General features: G+C 46.1%; 2 protein-coding genes across 3 annotated transcripts in view; both read right to left on the minus strand.

The window, feature by feature from the left end:
• Positions 1 to 434: 434 nt before the first annotated feature.
• Positions 435 to 1,667, minus strand: LOC149285752 (dexamethasone-induced Ras-related protein 1-like). The gene is made up of 2 exons (XM_089495041.1): positions 1,391 to 1,667; positions 435 to 964 (listed from the first exon to the last, which is right to left on the minus strand). Exons 1-2 carry the CDS (start codon positions 1,659 to 1,661, stop codon positions 435 to 437), a joined length of 801 nt encoding a protein of 266 aa, XP_089351167.1. The 5' UTR covers positions 1,662 to 1,667.
• Positions 1,668 to 17,537: 15,870 nt separating this feature from the next.
• Positions 17,538 to 22,466, minus strand: part of LOC149285753 (phosphatidylethanolamine N-methyltransferase-like) — a 40,571-nt gene continuing 35,642 nt past the window's right edge. For both annotated transcript variants that reach the window (XM_089495044.1, XM_089495043.1), the window contains exons 6-7: positions 18,656 to 18,730; positions 17,538 to 17,592 (exon numbers count right to left, since the gene is read on the minus strand). In XM_089495044.1, the coding sequence (XP_089351170.1) occupies positions 17,538 to 17,592; positions 18,656 to 18,730 (130 nt within the window). The remainder of the gene's footprint in view (positions 17,593 to 18,655; positions 18,731 to 22,466) is intronic.

Raw genomic sequence — 22,466 nt, forward strand, 5'->3', positions numbered from 1 at the left:
TTTGTTCACATTCTTTTACAATACTTCGCCGTGCGCCACGAGGCGCGTTGTAAACAAAGTCATTATGGAGTCCACGCTCAGTACGGGCTCAGCAGCCGCGGGGTCTCCCGTCGGGGGACGTTGGAGACCCTCAAAAAAATAACACAAAGCAATCAGTTCCCTTTTTTTCCCGCTGAAGTCCTCGGTAACTCCGGCTTCTTCACGCAGCGTTCCGTAAATACAGAGAAGGTCTCGACGACCGTCCCAAAGTCAACGTTTCAAGGCTAGTCACTCCGTTCCACAGTAGCCTTGCCAGCTCGACCAACCATCAGAAGGCACGGGGGCAAGTGGTAGCCCTCAACGGCCGTGCCCTCTTGGCAACTAACGCCCCGCTCTTGTGTATTTCTCTATGTATATATTTATAAGGCCACCATGTTGGCCGGCTCGAGGTGGACCTAGCTTATGACACATCTTTCCTTGTCCTTGCTTTGGCCGCCACCTATAGCCTTCTCCCTGATGTACATCAAGTCACTGTGAATGCTGGGTCTGCGGGCAAAGGGGGCCACGATACCGTAGGCGTCCCCGTCCTCCTTGACTTTCTTGCCCTTGACGGACTTTTTGTGTAAAATGTCACAATACTGGACAGAGACCTTGCGGTGGAGGTCGGGGCTCATCTCGCTGGGCAGCTTGGCCATGGTGAAGAGGGCTTGGAACATCTCGTCCAGCATGGAGTTCTTCTTGGCGGACACCTCGAAATAAGAACACTTTTGGTCCGCCCCGACAAGCTGCTCTATCTCATGAGGCTGCACCTCCCGGTAGAAGTCCCGGTCGCCTTTGTTTCCGCAGATAACCAGAGGAACGTCCACGTTCTCCTTGGTCTTGTTCTTCAAACACGACTTGGTCTCCATGATTTGCTGCTTCAGACGCTGGACCTCCTCGAAGGAGTCTCGGTTATCGAGGCTGAACACCAGAATGAAGACGTCTCCTGGAAGAAAGGATGGAGGAAGAAGGTTAGTTTCTGGCACCAACGGAACAAAACAACCCCTCGCCCTTTTAAGTCTTAAAGTCGGGGATAAAAGGCTACAGAAGAGATAGTTATTCCACCCCGAGGAGCCCTGTCGGCAGCCGCGTGAAAGGCTGAGCGATCACGACTTTATGGTAATTGTATCATCAAAGAATGGTTTCCAGGGAAACCATTACCACACGCGACTGCCGCTCTCTGTGCTCCTGAGTGGGGTCTTAAGACCGCCAAAGAGACTAAATTGGCCAGATCAACACATTAAGCTGATTTTTAAATTAAAGACTTAGCTGCATGCACTTTAACCACTTAAATGCTGCAACAGGATTAATGCAGATCTATAGGTGATCAGGGGAGCAGGAGAGTCTCCCAGGTAACTTTGGAGGGTCTTACCTGTGAGTATTGAGAGTCTCCTCATGGCAGGGAAGGGGTGGTTGCCAGAGGTGTCCAGGATGTCCAGCTGGTAGACCTCCCCCCTGATGCTGTAGAACTTGCGGTGGAAGTCCTCGATGGTCGGGGTGTACTGCTCCTCGAAGCGGCCGCTCAGGAACCGGGACACTATGGAGGTCTTGCCCACCTTGGATGAGCCGAGGATGACCATGCGGTAGCAGTTCTTGGCCGGGATGTTGAAGTCGGACTCGCTGGGGCACATTTTCTTGATCATGGCGGTCACTCGTCCTCTCAGTGATCGCGGCGGCCGGGTGTCACTCAGCAGCATGTAGATCGCGCTAGCAAAGGCAGGAGCGACTCTGGGTCCGGACCGCGAGCTGCTGCGCTTTATAGAGAGAAGTGAGGCACGCCCCCTTCTGCGTCACCACAGCCCGGCGCGCGGAGGGACAGACCTCAAACAGAGAGAGACAGACAGAAACCGAGAGACAGACAGCAAGCAGAGAGACAGAGACTTGAAGCAGAGAGAGACAGAGACTGCAACCGGGAAGAGTGTGGAGAGACAGGCTGCAAGCAGAGACAGAACCCAACTGGAGAGAGTGCAAGGAGACAGACTGCAAGCAGAGAGACAGGCTGCAAGCAGAGAGACAGGCTGCAAGCAGAGAGACAGGCTGCAAGCAGAGAGACAGACACTGCAAGCAGAGAGACAGACACTGCAAGCAGAGAGACAGACTGCAAGCAGAGAGAGACAGACCCCAACTGGAGAGAGTGCAAGGACTGCAAGCGGAGAGAGATAGGCTGTAAGCATAGAGAGAGGGACTGCAAGCAGGGAGAATACAGAGAGACAGGGTGCAAGCAAAGAGACAGTACAGTGCAGGGATAGAGCACGGAGACGGGCAATAAGCAGAGAGCGCGGGCAAAAGGGTCTCTACAGGAATCAGGGTCTATTCCCAAATCCTGGGTCTATACAGAGTAGCAGAAGCATCCAGGACAGGGGCTGTATGGATCTGTGTGCACCTATACATCCCCTATACATCCCCTATACATCCCCTATACATCCCCTCTACATCCCCAATACAGCCCCTGACCAGACACACACACCAACACATATATATATAATGTACATGTGTGAGGGTGTGAGGGGATATGTGTGTCACTCATAGTTTATACCTACAGGGTAATGGGATAAACTGGCATTTCGGGAGTGTTAGTGTGTATAGGCGATCAGCCCCAGGCGGGGATTAGAGAGCCAGTCCTGTTATTTTTATGTAGATTTCTGAGTATTTATTACCTGGGACTTTGCAGTTTAGATTTCATTAATTAATAATTTATATTTAATCTTATTCGGTGGTCTCTGTCTGCCCCCCCCCGTGAGCTCCTGACAGCTCGTTATATTCAAGCCCCCCAAAAACATTTAGATAAAAACAGCAATGCAGGTATTCTGCACCCCCACCCCCCCCAGTGTCCGAAGAGAAATTATTGTCTCAAAAACAAAAGATCTGCCAGAGAAACAGATAATGCTGAAGGTGCCAGATGCAGGTACTCTCTATCTGTGGCTGACCATGATAGGAGTTGAGGAGGTTGCATCATGCCCCTAGTGAATAATGTATTGCAGATGCCTGGGCTGGGGGTCATTTTCTAACACCCAATTCATTTTCCTGGATGTTTTTTTTAAAACCTTTTTTTTCCCCTTTCATTTTTAAATGGCATTTCCAACATATCAAGAATAGGCCACGCCCAGTTTCCCCATTTGCCCCCCGTAAATATAAATTTGAGAGAGTGAGGGGATGCATTTCAGACCCCTCTGAAACACAAAGGGTTAAGGTAATGCAGGTGGCTGCGAGTACTGTAACAGTAGCAGTGCGGCGGCGCCTGCAGTCCCGCAGTGTTCCGCTAGAGGGCAGCAGCCGGGATGCTTTTTGATGCTGAAGCTGCCAGGAGGGTATTTAAAGCCCTGTCCGCCGAACACGTGCTTTGGAGGAGACTCGGGCCACCGGGTGTAATCATCAGGTGGCAGCACATTCAGGAAATTATCTGGCCAGGCCGGGAAAATAAATAAATACAATTAAACAAATCATGAGCTGTTCTGTAATAAGAGACAGCACAAACACATCCACAGACCTGCACATTAGTGGCCAAGACAGGTCACAGGAGGTGATAAAGGAGTCTGGAGGGGGTAAAGTTATGCCAGGGATATATCGACATTCAACGCAGTGAGCAGCCAGGCTAGGCTGACTAAGCTTGATGAGAGTTGCAGTCCAGTTTGCGGGGCTAACATTCTTCCTGGTATTTGAAAGGCAGGGCGTGCGGGTCGGTGACTTACCTGTGTTTAGTCTCTGACATTTTATCCTGGGGTGGAATAAATAAATAGCTGCCTGCATGGGACGGATCCCCTGAACATGGTTTGTATTTGTAGTCGTTTTTGTTACATTAAGCAGAAGGTGTGAAGAGCGAAGGGATTCGCATCATTTACAGGATTCTGACATTTTGGTTTCTTGTGCAGCAAACGGGGGCCCCCGGGGCATCTGATGTGAGGTGACAGGAGTGCGGCATCACCCCCTGGGGGCTTGCGATGGAGGCAGAGCCAGCCTGAGATCTGCCGGGAGAAACCCTGTCAAACCCAACGTGCTTCTTTCCTCCCCTGATGCCCCTCTCTCCTCCCCCGATGCCCCTCTTTCCTCCCCTGATGCCCCTCTTTTCTAGGAGGTCAGAATGTTTGCTGGGTATGAGGGTATCGCAGGGTTCTACAGCCCTAAAAGCCCCGATAATGTGTATAGAAACAGCAGGAAACGGCTTTATACATTAAACGGGGTAAAATAAACCCCCATTATTCTTCTAAATGCCCCACTCAGTTACACAAATACCCCGGCCACACCTCTAACCACGCCCCCTAAAGCAAAAGTGCCCCTCTGGCCATTTAAATGCTGGGAAGTTTGAAGCAGAAAATAAAATAATTTTAACCAATTGCATGCTGTTCTAATATATATATATACACAGTGTACCCACAGCTGAGTTTTTATTACCCGTTATGTTCGTTGATTTTCCGGCACGTGTTAAATTCAGCCGGGCCGGGAATAGAAAAATAAGGAATAGGAAGTGTCCGGGTCTGTAGGGCAACGAATGGAGAATTAATTGGGATTATCGGTCACCGTGCAGTTATTAATAACTCTGTAACCGTCTATTAATAGCCCGCGCCGAGCCTCCTTTTCTTTGTACCTTTTGGGGCCATCTGAAAGCCATTAGATTTCTGTAATCAGCGGCCACTGACACTGACACGGAGCGAGTGTCTCCGGTGACTGGCGCGGCGGGGAGCCGAAATGTGACCGGCGACCAGGCCTCCGGGTAAGTTCTTAAGAACTAGAGATCAGGTGCTGATCAACAACAATTCCCAGGATCCAGGATCGTGCATCAACCATTATGCAGGGGGGTCAGCCTAGGGTTAGTGGCACCTGGGTTTTGTACCCCCCATAACTAGAACATACACATACTAACACACAAACTCGCTCTAACACCGTACACTAACACACTCGCTCTAACACCATTCCCCAACACACCCTCCTTCTAACACCATACTTACACGCACACACTCGCTTCCATCTACAGAGCAACTCCCACAGCTCTCCCTCTTTCCTCACGTGGAGCCCTCGCTTCAGAGCAGCTCCCACTCCCTCAGTGACCGTCCACTCTACTGTCACCAGGTCAGTTGGCATTACGTGACTCCGCTGGGCGTCTCGGGCGGCTGCATGCCATGCCCCCGCTGCACCTGCCTTCGCCCAGCCCTGACCTTTTGGAATCATACTGGTAATTTATCTGCGGGGGATGATGAGATTTGTAGTTTATTGACACGTGAAAGGCTGATGAGGATAATACTCAAACTCCAGCCGCAGGGGATTGTGTGACTTTTTGCTCATTAACAGCAGAAGAGGATCGTGGGAATTGTGGTTCATCAGCTACTGTAATTGTTACAGAGTGACCACTCTTTCCTTCTTCTGAAATTAACATTAGCTCCATGCGATGATTTATGAGACACGTGACCTCTGCTCGTGAAACCCTTTTTTCTCGGTGCGACCCTGAGTCTTCTTTGGAATCCTTCCCTCTGAACCAGAAAAAGGATAATTCCCGTTCCGGCCGGTTCTAGAGACGTTTCGGGAAGCAAGTAGGGAACGGACGTTTCCCAGGACTCCAACTCCTGCTAATCCCAGCCTCAGTAGCGACAGCCCTATCACATAAGGACAGGACACCTAGTTTAGCTTTACACGCTCTTATCTTACAATCTGGCCAAATCAGTAATATTTTTATTATTATTTTTCTCTTTTTTTTTTTTCTGGCGGACTCCATTATTTCGTAAATAACAGCCGGCAGAAGCCGCCAAGGATTTGTGGATTTCTATAAAGGTCACGTTAACCAAAAAGTCTTCCCGACCTTCGCTGTTCTCTGCCTTTCTGCTCGTGTGACCCGCAGCCAACTCGTTTCGCTGATTATAACCAGAAAATCTCCCACGTTCATTTCAAGGCGTTATTTTAACTCTGTGGAGGCTTTAAATATCCTCGTTCTCCAACATTGTGTTCAGAATTCTAATTTATCTCCAAATTTAAAGGACTCCTTCAGTGACATTGCTGTACAGAGAGGGTGGTAGATAAGTGGAACAGCCTCCCAGCAGAAGCGGTAGAGGGTACTACAGTGAGGGGATTAAACATGCCTGGGATAGACATACGGCTCCTGAATCTAAGACAAGACCTTATGCTCGTCAAACGCTGAATGTGCCTGTAGCCGGTTCGTCCGATTTAAAAAAGTTACGAGAAGACTCTCCCGGTCGTTCTGAGAATCGCGCTAATTACAGGCTGCTAAAGAATTTTCACAATCGCAATTTATGTGTTTGTGTTGCGAAGTATTTCACAACGTCACGCGGCTTGTACTCGAAAGATTGTAAACAAACAATAAAAAGGCCCGTTTAATGTTTTTTATTCTTCGTGTCGTGGCTTTGGTGGCTTCGTGGTCCGCCGTGGGGTTTTTTTTTGTCAGTTTCCTGCTCAGGAAGTGTCCTTCTGAGCAAGTGGGAAGAAAAATTGCTTCCCCCAGTCAGCGGCAATATACGCTTTTATACGCGGCTCCCTGCCCCTGCATGGTACGATGTTTCAAGCCGCTGATTGGTTACAGTAGCTGGGGGCAGGGGGCAAATGCATATAGGGTGGTTCTGCAGAATTGCCCCATCCAAAAGGGACCACACGGCGATCATATGCATGTAAGAGTATAACGTATAACGGGGGTAGCATTTAAATGATGCACAACCTGAGCGTTCACTTCCACCTTGATATTAGCGTCCGGACTTACTGACCGGAGCCCTGTGTTCACTGTTGTCTGGGGCAATTAGACAATTACCCCCGGTCTGTGAGTATCCGAGCCAGAAGCTTTAGGACTCCGTAGCTGGTTTGTTTTTCTAACCCAATTCTATTTTCTAGAGTAAGAAATAAAAAATACAATACCGGCGTTTTTCGGAACTAGGCTGTTCTCGGTGCATTAAACCGGAGCGCTGGAATCATATGAGAGTTTCGAAGACAACAACCCATGCCTTGGGGTGGTATGGTCCAAGGCAGTTAACCCCATGAAAACCAGATATCTTTAGACATTTGCCTAAGAACACACAGGTAAACATGCGCAAACACTGCTCATTCCTGCCACCCCTAGCAGGCAGTATTTGGGGGGGGAATAACAATATTTGCTACACATTCTGCATTTCTTCAGCTGTCCTGTTTCCGAAATCTTGAGATGAATGAATCCATGTTCCTAAAATGTGACATCGTCCAACGACAACAAATGACATCATTATACGCGCTGTTTACTGATTCGGGTGCAGAGCATCATGGGACGGAAGGGCGGTGGGGGGCAGGTCGGGGGAAATGTCACCTCGCATTCCTGGCACCCGACGTCCCACCTGCTGGAAGAGACTTCATTACGAACGACAGAAAGCGCATTGTCCACAGAAGTCACCAGCGGTTTAATTAAATAAACTGAAAGAATGCCCGGAATTTATAATATCACCCGGCCGCATGGGTGTTTAACCCTCTCTGCACCGGGGCGGCGGATCACGGCTGGTAATAAATATTAAAGCGCGCAACCGAACATCAGAAACATTCTCAGAAACTTTCTAACTCATCGGGGTCCTACAGAGAGCAAACAAAATGAATCGGAAATACTCGCCCCTCACAGGCATCCACAAAAAGGTTCGACTACTTAGTTTTTTTTCTAAATTCAGGTTGAGGGGACGAGATGTTTCACCCGTCTATAATGTCGACCCGAACCGAGTATAATTAGTCCACCAGCGGGCAAATAAATCATCACAGCCATCAACAAGTTAAAACATTACATTTTATTTTACTTCTAATATCAAACTAAAAATAAGTTCTCAGAAATATTCTGCTGTTTTTATTTTTACCCCAGTTGTAGTTTTTGCCCCCATAATATAAAGTTTTCAGGCAGCTGCATATCAGCCGTTTGTATGATTCTCGCTCTGTTATCTGATCCCCGATCTACTAAACCCCCCGACTCCTTATCATACTGCCTGTGGGGGGCATTAGAATGGCTCAGTCTTAATTACCAGCTGGACACTCTGACTAATGAAAATCTATGAAGGAACGGACTTCATTAGCATCGCCATAAAGCATCAGCTCAGTGTGGTGTTTGAGCCGGGAAAGTCACCCGAAATATCACATGACTGACAGCAACGGCGGCTCCTGGTCTGCAGAGTACTGTTCTAGGTACATAATATTACGGCCCCAGCGCTGTATACGGTAATAACCCCCCCAGCGCTGGGGAGCCGTAATATTATGTACCTAGTACAGTACTATAGAACATTATAGTTCTTGATAGTTACGCGTTTAAGATGAAGTTGAGTAACACAATATAGTGATACAGAACATCTTTCCCATTTCAGTTTTTTTTGCCCATATATTTATAATATTTACTCTCTAAAATTGGTAATTTTACTTAATTATTGAAATATATTTAAGGATCTAGAAAGGAAAATATTCAAAGAACCAAAACGGCGAATGGTTGGGAAATCGTCCCTTTCAGCGAATCGGAAACATACTTTCTGGGTAATAAAAGCCAAACAGGATGACGTGTGTTTAGTGGGGCGTTTGGGGCGAGGGTCCCTGCCCTGGGAGAGAACCTGGATGTCTCCATCATCCCCAAGGTAATAAAAACATGTTTGGAACGAAGGAATTTCGGTTGGGCGTTTAAAATAATGACCTCATCACATCATGCTTTTTATCATGAGGTCATCACCCAGAGTCTTTGGGTCTTTGAAGGATGTTTTGGGTCCGACACAAAGACCCATTGAGACTCCCACCAACATGTTCTTGATCTCCGCTTTGGATCGGTTCCCGTGCCAGGTTCTGGGCAGCGTCTGGAAGACTTTGGACCGCTTTCACATCACGTGCCTGGATTTACAGTAAGAACCTGAGCTCATTCCAGAAACGCGTTGCCACTTCCTCGTGGGATGGAGCCAAGAGACACAGGCGGCCACTGGGACAGGGGCTTTTATTTTCAGGTTATGCAGAACGCAGGACACGGACATCTCTTATTGACTAGAGAATGATACATTATATATGTTACAGAAACTACTTGGTGGTGGTAGATAAGTGGAACAGCTCCCCAGCAGAGGTGGTAGAGGGTAATACAGTGAGGGTATTAAACATGCATGGGATAGACATACGGCTCCTGAATCTAAGAAGAGACCGACGACTGATTAAGGTTTGAGTCTTTACAGCAGGAGAAACGGACGACTAGACGGGGGCCGAATTGGGCCGATTTTTCCTTTTAATTAACTAATAACTAGCAGCGTTTCTTCTGTAAACATTTGTAACATCTGGATTTATCTGTGAGGTTCTGTGATTGATTTCTACGCCCTGCCAAATAAACGAGGGACCCCCCCCCCGCGGAGCGAAGCGCTACACGTTCAGATGGATCTACAGAAATACAGATGTCGGAGAAACCGTTCCCTGGGATCCTCTTATCCCCTAAATCGTGGAATATTCCCACGTCCTGCCGAAAAACAGGGGCGTCTATCGTGTTTATTCCGGAGCTATAATTAGATGGAAATATTTCTGGAGCATCTTGTAAAACGTTTGTCGGCGAATCCAGTAAACATCGACATGGATTAACAGGGAAGTCGGATGCTCGGTCCGGGCCGCACGTACCCCGATGTAACCTTAGTGAATATGCCACACAATTCTTATTCTCGTCGGGTGAATAGATAATATTTACGGCTCCTATTGGTCCAAGCGGTCACAGAGTCTTCTATATGACCTCTGAGGTCTTTAAAGTTCCTGTGGCTACTCTTTGGTCAATCCCATCCTATGTAATGGCAGTAGCTCCTTGGCCCGTGGAGCTCACAATCGAATACTTCTTCGTTTCTGGGATCTGGCAGAAGGATACGATTTTGGGATCGTTTCCCCATCATGGTGACTCGGTAATTCCGTGGTACACGAAAGTGAAATGTTTATCTTCAGGAGCAGGAAGGGAAAGTCTCTCCGTTGGCCTTCAGCCTGGAGAGCAAACAAGTTGATGAAATGGGTGAGCGTGGCCCGGGGATGATCATTTCCTAGCATGCAGTGGGTATTCCTGAAGTCACGTGAAAGGTGGTTAAATACGACATATACTGAGAAATAACCTCATTTACCCCACGACACTCCTCCTAGATACCCCCCCTGTTCTACTAAAAAAAAGCGTGTTCTGTCTCTGCCATTGGTTCCAAGAGCAGCCAATAGGAGATACGATGATAAGGAAAAGAGTATGGTGGCGCGCCCCAAATTCATTCTTAAAGAATACGTTTTTTTTAGAGGTAGGTTAATGAGATCAATCCCACCGCAACCCCAATAATCACAAAACGAAGAAATACCAAGCATGAAGAAAATTACAAAATATTTTATTGGGGGCCAACGTTTCAACCACAAGCAGCCTTCATCAGGGCTTAAAAAATGATAAAAGCAGACAAGAGAGCAGCGGGTCCTTTTCTTATAGTGCAGCCAATAAAAGCTAAAATAATAGAAAAAATATATAAAAAAATACAAAAACAGATAAAATGATGTGCACAAAAAAAGGAAAGTGCATTTTAAGGAAAAGAAATGAAAAAATTGCTAAGATTTCAGATTCTGGAACAGTAAAGGGACATTATTTTATAAAAAATATATGAAACTCAGGAAAAATGCGCTCGTACTTTTAGACAAATCTCTGCGTGCTCTGAAAGATTACGAGCTTCAGCTAATTAATCACTCATTTAACGTTTTTACTTGAGATTTTCAGTTTGCTTTGAAGATTCTGGGCGCCAGAGCAGAGAAAAGCCGCATTCTGGTACCTGGTCGCCAAGTTGAGCTTTCAAAGCGAGAAGGCGCCCCGGATGACCTCTCGCTGCTAAAAAGTCCACGGGGTCGTTAATAAGCTCATGACAGTCGGCACATATGGATAAGCGCATCTTTTTATGCATGCCTTCGGCTCACGGTGCAACGGGTTCAAAGCTCCTCTTCCAGAGTAAACACAAGGCTTGACTTTGAATAAATCCAAAGTTTTTCATCATTTTTGCTTTTGAATCCTTTTTAATAAAAGCAAAACAGGCGGCCATTGAGTTCAACCCTCGCGATGCGTTAAAAGCTTTAGAATTATTCGCCCGGGGAATATATTTTATCCAATAATATTTGTAGAAGTCAGCGATTTCTTTCCAGGGAAGCCAGAAATTATATCTGAACGGCGTAGAGAGGATATTATTTTAAAAAAAACAACATTATTTAAAATAAACGATGCGTTCTGCTGGTTTATCGAGGGCTTCTGATGATGTCATTCCTGTAATCAAAATTCTGAAAAGTCAGCCCATTTTTTCTGTTCCTATTTTATGCACGCATTTTCCATGTTTGCGACATACATGTGTATCCATACAATAATCATGTGCAGGATACAGAGCGACTGAGCGGGGGTTTACATAGAGGAAGTCACACTAAACATATATTATTATTATTATTATTTTTTATATATAGCGCCATCATATTCCGCAGCGCCGTACAATGGGTAAACAGGATATAACTGTATAAGTAGTGCATACGTGTACGTATAGCCTACGAGGTCCCCAAACTCTTTGCCTTGTCTTTAAATCCAGGACACGAGAGAGCATGACCCTCCTGGCAGTGAAATAGTTAACGCAAGCTGAAAATATCATTTGATGTGAATAATTATACATTTCCAAAATGTGATATTTTGGGTGACTTTCCCGGCACAAACACCGCACTGAGCTGATGCTTTATGGCGATGCTAATGAAGTCCGTTCCTCCGTAGACTTTCATTAGTCAGAGAGTCCGGCTGGGTGACTAAGATTGAGCCATTCTATTGTTTTCCACAGAATTAGTTAAATATAACAGTTTTATTATTGTATTCATGGTCAAAATTAATTCTCGGCTCAATGCAAATCATATTAGCAAACGTTTACCCCTTAATATTATATGTTTTGTATGAAAAAATAAATTCATTATAATTCTAACAGAAGCTATACTGCTCCTGCGCATGAATGAATTTTATTGGACCCAATATAGTGCATGATTAATCAGTTAACACAATTCCAGTTTTTTCAATGTTCTAAAAAAAATATTATTTTGGTAATTTCACAAATTATTATTAATGTAACATTTGGGTGGCTTATTTATGCAAACTGGAAATGGAGACATTTTTTAATTTATTTTTTCACTCATTTTTTGTTGTTAATAATAACATTGTTTTTTTAAACATTTTATTTAGCAACTGCACAAATAAATATATATCTTTTTAATATCAATATATTATCATATAATATTATTATTATTAATGCAAAATATATATAAAAAATATCAAAACAAAAACAGAAAATAAAATTAATAATTTGAAATGGCCTTTTTTTTGTGTTACTGAGGTCGTAGGTTTTAGTGCTGAGTATCACCTGTCAGTTGTGAGGAATTAATGCCGTTGCATGTGACCGGTCACACCTCGGAGCTCACACCCAGACTAGCCGTGTTTACCGCTCCATTTCACAGGGCAATGAGTTCAAAGCTTCACTTCCACGAATGACTAAACGTAGCCGGTACATGTACGGTTTGCAGGATAAAAATGATCAGGAAAGACTGAGAGATCTCAACGTGTCCGGCTTGGAATGGAAGGAAGTTTTACTTTACTGAAAGGGTGGTAGATAAGTGGAACAGCCTCCCAGCAGAAGTGGTAGAGGGTGATACAGTGTGGGTATTAAACAAGCATGGGATAGACATACGGCTCCTGAATCTAAGATGAGACCAACGACTGATTAAGGTTTGAGTCTTTACAGCGGGAGAAACGGGCGACTAGGCGGGGGCCGAATTGGGCCGATCTGCTGTTAAATGTATTTCTCTTCCTCGCTGGGGGCTGCGATGGCTGCTGATGCAATTCTCCCTCAGCACCTGATAGAACCTGTTTTTTTGGGGGGGGTATAAAGGGTCTCTGACGCATCACACTTGGTTACATTTGGATGGAATCTTCATGTTTCTTAATAATGAATTTGTGATTGTAAAGAAATCCCACATCCGGCAGAATTCAGACTCCCTGCCCTGGACGGTCGGCAGGTCGGGATAACGTTTCAGATTACGCGATGATCATAAAGTAGTCACGATGATGTCAGCGGATGAAATGATTTGTGGCTTTTGTATTATTTAGATGTTTTCTGCTGTCATCGAGTCTCTGAGACGCTCGGCAGACACGTGGGACATTCCGCTTTCTCTGATCTCTGAAGTCTTTCTTTGAAGTGTTGGTTGTGGAGGGGTGGTGAAAATGTTAAGATGACCTAATAGCAGGAGGATTCCCACGGGCGCGGTGCTAATGCTCAGTTGATTCATGTGACGTTCTTTAGGTGATACTTTAACCGAGGTGTTGTGGTCGTTTAACTGAGCGCTCGGTAAAATTGCAAAAAACTTGAAAGGACCGCGGCGACTCTGATACAAAAAGAGCTTTACTTCTGCTGCCTTCAGTAGGCCTTAAAATCAACGAAGACGTCTGGTGAATTCTCAGCCCAATGAAACTTCAGCACCCCTGAGCACCCCCAGCGCTGTATACAGTAATAACCCCCCAGCACTGTATACAGTAATATAACCCCCCAGCGCTGTATACAGTAATATAACCCCCAGCGCTGTATACAGTAATATAACCCCCCAGCGCTGTATACAGTAATATAACCCCCCAGCGATGTATACAGTAATATAACCCCCCAGCGCTGTATACAGTAATATAACCCCCCAGCGATGTATACAGTAATATAACCCCCAGCGCTGTATACAGTAATATAACCCCCCCAGCGCTGTATACAGTAATATAACCCCCAGCGCTGTATACAGTAATAACCCCCAGCGCTGTATACAGTAATATAACCCCCAGCCCTGTATACAGTAATATAACCCCCCAGCGCTGTATACAGTAATATAACCCCCAGCGCTGTATACAGTAATATAACCCCCAGCGCTGTATACAGTAATATAACCCCCAGCACTGTATACAGTAATATAACCCCCAGCGCTGTATACAGTAATATAACCCCCAGCGCTGTATACAGTAATAAAACCCCAGTGACAAAAACCTGGAGCCGCCGTTGCTGTCAGTCATGTGATATTTTGGGTCCCGGCTCAAACCCCACACCGAGCTGATGCTTTATGGCGATGATAATGAAGTCCGTTCCTCCATAGACTTTCATTAGCCAGAGTGTCTGACTGGGTGATTAAGACCGAGCCATTCTATTTCCCACAGGCAGTATGATAAGGAGTCGGGGGGTTTAGTAGATCAGGGACCAGATAACAGAGCGATATTTATGAGAAGATATTTTTATCTGATAGCAGGAGTTCCCCTGTAACGATGATATTTACTTTACCGGTACTTAAATTCCGATTTTTTACTGAGAAACGGATAATTAGTAACAATCAAATTATCAAGTCATTATCCTCAGGTATCTGTGCCAAATCTCACCTGTAAATTTCTCAGAGCCATCAGTGCTTCTAATGAGTTGTAAACCTGTTCCGTGTCAGCCGCTGGCATCTGAAGCCGAGGATTTCTAGGAAGGGTACGGACTTGTCATTAATAAACTGGAACATTGAACTAGATTTAGCCGGTGCCGGGTGGAAGCCGTGTATCTAAGCTTCACGACTGATAGGGAACATAAGGACCCAAACAATACCGGTCACATGCTTTCTGTACAATGGGTCTCATAGGATACCCCCGTGTCCCCAGCAGCCCCTCGACCAATTACTTCTCCTTAGGGAGAAGCTGCAGTTCTGTGTCCTCTCTGTAGTCCACGGTTTTGTGTCACTGATTGTCAGGGCATGCGCGTGGGGGTCTCGTTACATGTACCTGCCACTGTGCACGAGATGCATACTCACAGGCTGCCAGCTCCAGTGCTGACTGGCGTGAGAGTTCCCGGGGGTCTAACGAGACCCCCACGCGTGTGCACAGAAAGCGCTTGTTTTGGAAATGCACTTTCCTGCAACTGATTGGATGCTTTGAGCAGCCGAAAGTGGTGGGAAATCATTACCCCCCCCGGGGTTGTCTAACTAAATAAGTACTTTTGGTCAAATAGTGTATATTAGATCACTTATGATATATATTGTGCATTCTTTATTGCTGGGGCTGAATGGGACAATAAACTCTCCTATTTCGACACTTAGATTGCCATTATGTATCTGGACACGGAACACGGATGTTTCCTGTAGACTCGCATGCGATTCTCTGCAGATACCCGGAGAGCCGGTGGGATCCGATCCGTGGAATGTTGTTCTTTGAGTCATAGCTGGTTTCTATCATAATGTTTTAGTTTACTTATTCGCCAACTGCTTATAGTAAACAGTTCCAAGTACAGACTCATAACACGTCTGGTGGAATGTACGGCCATGAAGACAAATAGTACTGAAGGCAACAAAGCAGTAAATTATAGGGAACCCAACGAGAAAACACCGGGGAGAGTAAACAACTCTAGGTTCTTGACATGGTCCAGCTAGTGGCTCTCACGGTATAGAGGCGAAGGATTACTAAGAGGTCAAATTTTAGAGAAGGAAAACTTTGATGTTTTCGTAAACGTTCCATTTCCAAACTAGGGGGATGTTCACCAGATGGGTTTGGGAGCCATGTTGGGTTTGAAGGTATTCTCAAAGTCTTCTAGGTTTCCTCCTAAGTAGTGGTGGATCTGTTAGGAAGACTTAATGACATGCCCATGCAAACCTAAATTCATGGAGCCACTGAAGACCTAAAACGATGCAACCAATGAAGACTTAAAGTGACGGAAGTCGAGGACCAAAGGTGGAGACCACTATATGAAATCTCTATCACCAAGTAAATTATGGTTTAAAGGATCTCTCCATTAAAAGCCCAAGTGAACCATCTGAAGCTCACTGGAAGAGCACATCAAAGACTCGATGACCGGAACCAACTTGAATCTCCTTCAGCAATTTCAGCTAAAACTGGTTCCAGAGACTCCACCGGCTTCATTCTTCACCAGTAGCCGAGTCCAGAAGGTTGAAGAGTTCCAGTCATTTCTATCGATAGCGATGAAGGTTAATGTTTAGCGGACAGATGCCTTCAAATTTTCTGTTGTGACCGGTGAAAGTTCTTCTCTTTCTAGGTCGCCGGCTATTGTTGGCTCTGTATCAATCCTGGCCAACGATTGACTCGTAACCTCTACCGAACAATTAACCCACTTATTTTATTTTTTTTTGCAGGTGTTATATCTAATTTGCAGCAAGGAAACAGGTTTACCCGGTGACAGGATGAGAACGGGGCCAGCGCTCTCTGCTGTAACATTATTTCCAGGTTAAAATCGGCCCCCCCGGCTGCCTCGAGCCGACGCGTTTCATTTGATTTGCGCGCATTTCCTAAACGTTGTGTCACTAATCTCTGGCGCGGCAGCTGCTCTGACCCACAAATCAGGTTAATGCTTTGAAAATAAGGGCAATCAGTCCCACTGCGTTTGGTAGCGGTCGTTGATAAATAAGGGGCATCCAGAGGGAGATGGGGGGGGGTGTTTATGTAACACATCGTAATATTTATTTTTAAACAGCTTTGCAGGGAAGTAAAGAAAACCTCGGAATGGAAATTGAAACAAAGTCACAGGTACGCGGCTAATTACCCAACAAAACCAACACGTAAGTCAAGCCTCGTTCCAAAAATACGCTTTACCAAACTACAACAGTCATCAGGGCTTCATTCACTAAACAGTGCTTCAGAATGAGCAGCTCACTCTTCAAACTCAACCCAGATGATACATTTTTGTCGATTTGCCTGCAAATTCTTGGTTTTGCTCATTTTTCCTGCGACAATTTATGTCATTAGTATCACGAATGCCATGAATTATGCCGACAGCTACATTATCCCATTTTTGTTTACTTTTGGGGGACGTTGATTAGGGCTCTGTCTACATCGTGACTCCGTGCCATATCAGTTGCACAAATTTAATAAAAGCCTAAAAACTGTAATATCTGATCTACCACGGCGCTGCCGCCCGGGACGATGGGTTGGATGAACGATAATGAGTTTAATCTGAGCCTCGGGTCGCTGGTAGAGGGCAGAGAGATGAAAGAGGGTCCGGCCACGCCGGGCAGCGTGGCTGCAATCACGCAGGGCAATTAAAGACCGCCGTCTCGCCTAGCACCGTGCCGTGTAATTATCTCACACAATGTGCCGCTGGGAGAACATTCGTGTAATTAGCGCAAGGAATGTCGCGGCGGGAAATGAAGCAATCAAGCGGCAGGACGCCTCTCTCGCATCGAACGTCCATCACGGAGGAAAGAAGGCTTTCTTTCTTCTTTCAGAACAATCCTTTATTTCTCCCGACCCACAAAGCACATTGCACTGGGCAGAATCATTTTAATGGACTGGATCACAGTACAGATGGACGTTTTGACATTCGGTTTTCCGTGCTGCAATGCGGTGATTTTTTTTTTTAACCTTAACACTGCTGGTGGCACTAAAAACATAACCAGAAACTAGTATTCCAACATTAAACGCGTCAGCCGAACGGACCGGCAGCAGTGCGAGCTGTCGGTCAGGGTTTGGCTACGCCTGACTTACACCAGAGGGGTACCTCTGACTTCGCATTGTGGTACTCTGCACTGCGAAGGTTTAAAGCCGGTCATTCTTATTTCTGCTTCTTTGACTCTTCTTTCTTCCGGTAGATTTCCTCGGTGAACGGCCTTTTAAAACAGCAAAGAGAAATGGGGTGTTATCTGGACTGCTGCTGGGGCGGCCCTGTGTAATGCATAGTTAAATCAGTAAGAAGGCCCTGTAGAATGTATAGTTAAAACAGAGAGCCTACCCTGTATAATGTTTAGTTAAATCAGTGAGTTGCCCCTGTACAATGTATAGTTAGATCAGCGAGCCGGCCCCTGTATAATGTATAGTTAAATCAGTAGGATGCCCTGTATAATGTTTAGTTAAATCAGTGGGATGACTCGATAAACCCCCCTTCTGCTGAGGATGATGGGAATTGTAGTTTAACACCAGGAGAGTTCCAAATATTTTTGGTACACATTCGGACAGGGGGGCTGGGTGCCAGAATTAGGTTGTTTATTATTTGCCAGCAGGAATCCCCTCGGCAGCAGGAACATGAAGGGTTAACGCGCAGACACATTAGGTAATGGCTTCAGGTAAGCGAAATGTACTTTAGTTAGTAAAACACTGGTTAATGCGCGGCCGCCCGGACTGAGCCTGCGTCGGGTTATCGGAGTGGAACGGACGTGTTGTGGAAACAAACAGGGGGGCTGTAAGGACAGGACGGGATCCCGAGCCGCCCCGGCGCCCGGCTGCCACTCGCTGCATCTGTGGCCAGCATGGCTTTTTATTACGTGTAAGCAGGGGCCCGGCGGTCAGAGCCCCCCAGGCGCCGGGCTTTGGTTCCCAGTAAGAGATCGGAGGCAGACTTTGGGCTCAGGCATTCTTTGCGCCTCGCTGGGGACGCTAATGCCATCCATTCCATGCCTTATCTGCGGCCGAGAGTTTCTTGGACAGTCCCTGCCTCTCACGTGGCCATACAGGTTAACCCCTGTGCTGCCACGGCCTGAGGTTTTACTAGGGGTCAGTGTGGAGGATACAGAGGTCAATACGTATATACCTACAATCTATATCGGGATATCCCTGGCTCAACAGAGCTCACAGCTTAGTATGAGGGGTGCGTTGCATAACAATCAGGAAACAGAAGGTAAGGAGGGTCCTGTTCCAAGGAGCTTACAATCTAGAAGACATTGGATGGTTACCTACCCTTCGAAAGTGATGGCGACTTTATAGGCTGTGGCCACGGCGGCTGTGAGCAGGAGCCCCGCTGGACTTGCGTTCCTGACATAAAGAGAGAGAGAGAGCGAAAAAAAGGCTATTATTCTGGACCCGCGATAATCGTGAGTGAAAGAGGCGCGCATAGCTTTAATCGCACATAATACGGGGAGAGCACATCAAACATTTCCAGGGAAGAACGAACACGACTCTGGTCCTGGCCACCACTTAATGCCTTTTCTGAAAACAAATAGGCCCGAAATGAGGCCTCCCTGTAATTTCCCTCTAATGGAGCCGCACTTTGTACAGATAATAGCCTCTCTAAACACACGGGCGAAGCTAGTAGCGGGGCGAAGCGTGCGCAGGAACGCAAGGACCCTTTTCTTATCATTTTTGGACTAATCTTTCGATGACTCACTTAGATATCACCCAATTACTCATTCTTGTGAATTATAAAAGAAACGACCAATTTTCATAATAAACCTTGTTTTAAAGATGCCCATTGCTTTTCACAGAAGTTACTTTGGGCAGAAACCCGTCCAATGACGTTAAGAGATTAAAACAATCCAAATACCGTGCAAAAGTTTTAGGTAGGCGAGAAAAAAATTCATCTTAATAGTTTATTTTTATCATTTAAAAAAATCTAAATCTGCTCAATATTTGGGGTGACCACCCTTTGCCTTCAACACCAGGGGTGAGTTTCCCGGCTCAAACACCACACTGAGCTGACGCTTTATGGCGATGCTGATGAAGTCCGTTCCTCCATAGACTTTCATTAGTCGGAGAGTCCGGCTGGGTGATTAAGACTGAGCCATTCTATTGTTCCCCACAGGCAGTATGATAAGGAGTCGGAGGGGCTTGTCTAGTGCATGCCCAGCATAGATTTTAATGGGATTGCTTTCCTGCCAGCGACTGGCCTCTTCAGCTCTGCAGCTGCAGCTTTTTTTTTTAAAGGAAACCAATGCATATTAAAGTTTTTGCAAGGTCCTCTGACATGCGTTTTTTCGTTGGTGGGGCTGTATGTCCCTTTAAGTCCATAACAAAGAATGCTTTGTGTATTATTGTATCTCTCTAAAACCTTCCTGCTCCTAGAACTGCTTTTCTGTTGTCTGTGGGATCCGGGATCTACTCTATAGAAGTATCTCGCTGGTATTTGAGGCATTAAGGGGGTATTTGGGTAAAAGACGATAGGAAACCCTTTTGTATTCCAGAAAATACTACTTGAACCAGTCACTATATTCAGCGGGTTCCATTTAAAAATGAGGATTATTAGCTCTACTGCCCAAGAATTCTTAGTTTTTCCACCAGATTCCAGCGGGAAAAAAATGAATCCCCCCCCCCAAAAAAGCCTAGAACGGCGAGAATTTAAAAATAACGCCGGGTATTTAAAATATTTTTAGAACTCGGACTTTCTGCAGAAGGATGGAGCCGTTCAGATGCTGCGTAAAAAATGCATCAAACGACCGAAAACCCTGCTCTTTTAGCGCTCGCTTTCACAGCCCCCGGGGGACAATCTCTTCTCAGAACCATCCTTGAAATACGTTATTCACTCCTGTTTCACACAGAACACGCGTCGCAACGAGCTCCCATGATCCAGCGGCGGGTTTTAACCCAAAGACTGCCGGACTGTCGTGCATTGCATTTCCTGAGGGGGCGGTGGATAAGTGGAGAAGCTGTCCGGCAGAAGTGGCAGAGGGTAATACGGTGAGGGAATTTAAATATGCAGGCGACGGGCATAACATCATTCTGAATATAAGGTGAAGGACCAAGACAGGATGGATCACATGAGCTCCGATGGCCATTTCTGTGTGTGTGTGGGGGGGTGTCAAGTTTCAGATATGCCGACGTCACAACAAGTTGCTTAACTATAACATTTTAAAAGAATTTAGGGAGCACTCCAGTGTCCAATGGCGTCTTACCAATGAAAAATGCCTATTAACATACTTTGTATCTAATATGCATTCCTTAAAATGTTAGGAAGAACTTTAAGAGAAGCTGCAGCTCCAGATCTGCAGCACAATGCCTCCTATGCCTCTTTTTGCGTTTGACCCAACACAGCCCTTGGGGAGTCGGTGCTGGAGCTGACTGGGGGGTCAGCATATCATGTGGCAGGAGGAAAGGGGCAAATCCATATGGGAGGATGCTACAGACCCCCCCCATGCAATTGCAAGAGGGACCACACGGAAATTGAAAGGTGCCGGTCAGCCATTATATGCATTAAAGTGGATGTGATGACTGATGAGTCCCTTTAATTCATAGACATGCAGTACCGGGTGAAATAGATGGCACTGTGGATGTATTTGGGGGATATATCTAAGGTGCCGCTGTTAATGAGGGTCCTCTCAGGGGGGATGACCTGTCGATGATGCAGTCGAGGGACGTCACATTCCTGCGATTATCAGGGGGGTGTTAAATCTCAGACATGAGTGAGTGACTAGGAGCGAGCGGCTGTGTAAGTGCCCCACGGCAGAGCGACCACTCGGGGATTTTTGGCTTCCATATTGAAAATCTTTCACCGACATAAATGTCTCCATAAAAGATGGCCACGGGGCTTCTTACCGCACGGGGGAGACGGAGATGTGCCGTGTGACGTCACCGATCCAAAATTATTATCACTGGTAGTCGGAACGCTTTCACGCCACAAGCGAAGACGTCTCTGCGCAGCGCCATCTGGAAATCTCTGATCTGATTTTAGCCGTCTACGATACAAAAGCCAACAGAGATAAGAGAACTTGAGAAGAACGCTTGTGTTCTAGAACGGAACAAACCCGCATTGTCAGAATGTTCTGGTACCGACACACTTACTGTCAAATGAAACTGGGGGACTCAACTTTGGTGACAACCCTCCAAACAGAGGTAAAGGGGGTCTCCACTTGGTCCAGCAGGAGCTTTGCCTGCGAGTAAGTGTCCGTGACCTCCAAAACGCAAACTTTCTTCTGATTGGCCGTCTCTAGATGGTTTAACGACGTTTTATACTTCTCGGAATAATGTACGGAATATGAATCTGGCTCAATACACCGGTGGGACGTTTGTATCCAAAAACCTACTGACGCTCCCCTCAAAGTTTGGGGACAAATAAACCGTTTTTACTGCCGCCACGTCCCTCCGTACGGGAAACATCAACAAGGGATCAGGAACTTATTTCTAGGGAGTAATTAAACTTCACATCTAAAAGTACATTCCTGCAACGTGGCCAATTATTGGGAATATTTTCGGAATAATGCACGTATAGATGCATTATAGAGAGCGGTACGACGCGTTCCACAAACGTTAAGGCCGTTCGCAGGGACATCTTGTCTCTTCCACGGCCGAGTACAAAGCAGATATTAACCTGATCTTAACGGGTGAGTTTCGGCTCCCTATAGAGCATTCATTAGCCGATGATGAGGCACGGAATGTGTAGGTCGGCCGGCGAGCGGCAGGGCGGAAGAATGACTTTGAAGGGTCTTGTAAACCTGTGGTCCGCGCTAATTGCTCATTCGTCGAGCTTTCCATATCCGTCGGTGGCAGTCAATTCAGATTAAGCTTTCATTTCCACTCTGAACCTGGCTTGTTTTCTCTTTTATTAAACATTCTTCTTTCTAAATCAATATCCATCTGCCGAGGACGCGGCCGGCGCTCAAACAAGACTCATTTCCCGTGGGCTCGCTAATGATGTTAAACGGGTAAATATTAAAGGCTCTGACCCCGTTCTGATTATATATATTTCTTATTTCCCCCCTGCTAATAATAGAGGGAGAGTTAATTGTACGGTTCAGTGTGACTTGGTGTCCTGGGACTCCAGATAGGTCCTAATTGTCCC

The sequence above is a fragment of the Sceloporus occidentalis genome, unplaced genomic scaffold (assembly GCF_023333645.1).
Source record: "Sceloporus occidentalis isolate IW3139 unplaced genomic scaffold, rSceOcc1.0.p SCAF_76, whole genome shotgun sequence".
In the NCBI taxonomy this organism is placed as follows: Eukaryota; Metazoa; Chordata; class Lepidosauria; order Squamata; family Phrynosomatidae; genus Sceloporus; species Sceloporus occidentalis.

Bases quoted from the DNA above. Each gene is read 5' to 3' on its own strand.
- LOC149285752 (XM_089495041.1), bottom strand. From the start codon at position 1,661: ATGATCAAGAAAATGTGCCCCAGCGAGTCCGACTTCAACATCCCGGCC. The intron at 965-1,390 runs GTAAGACCCTCC...CCTTTCTTCCAG, and splicing joins GAGACTCTCAATACTCACAG to GAGACGTCTTCATTCTGGTG.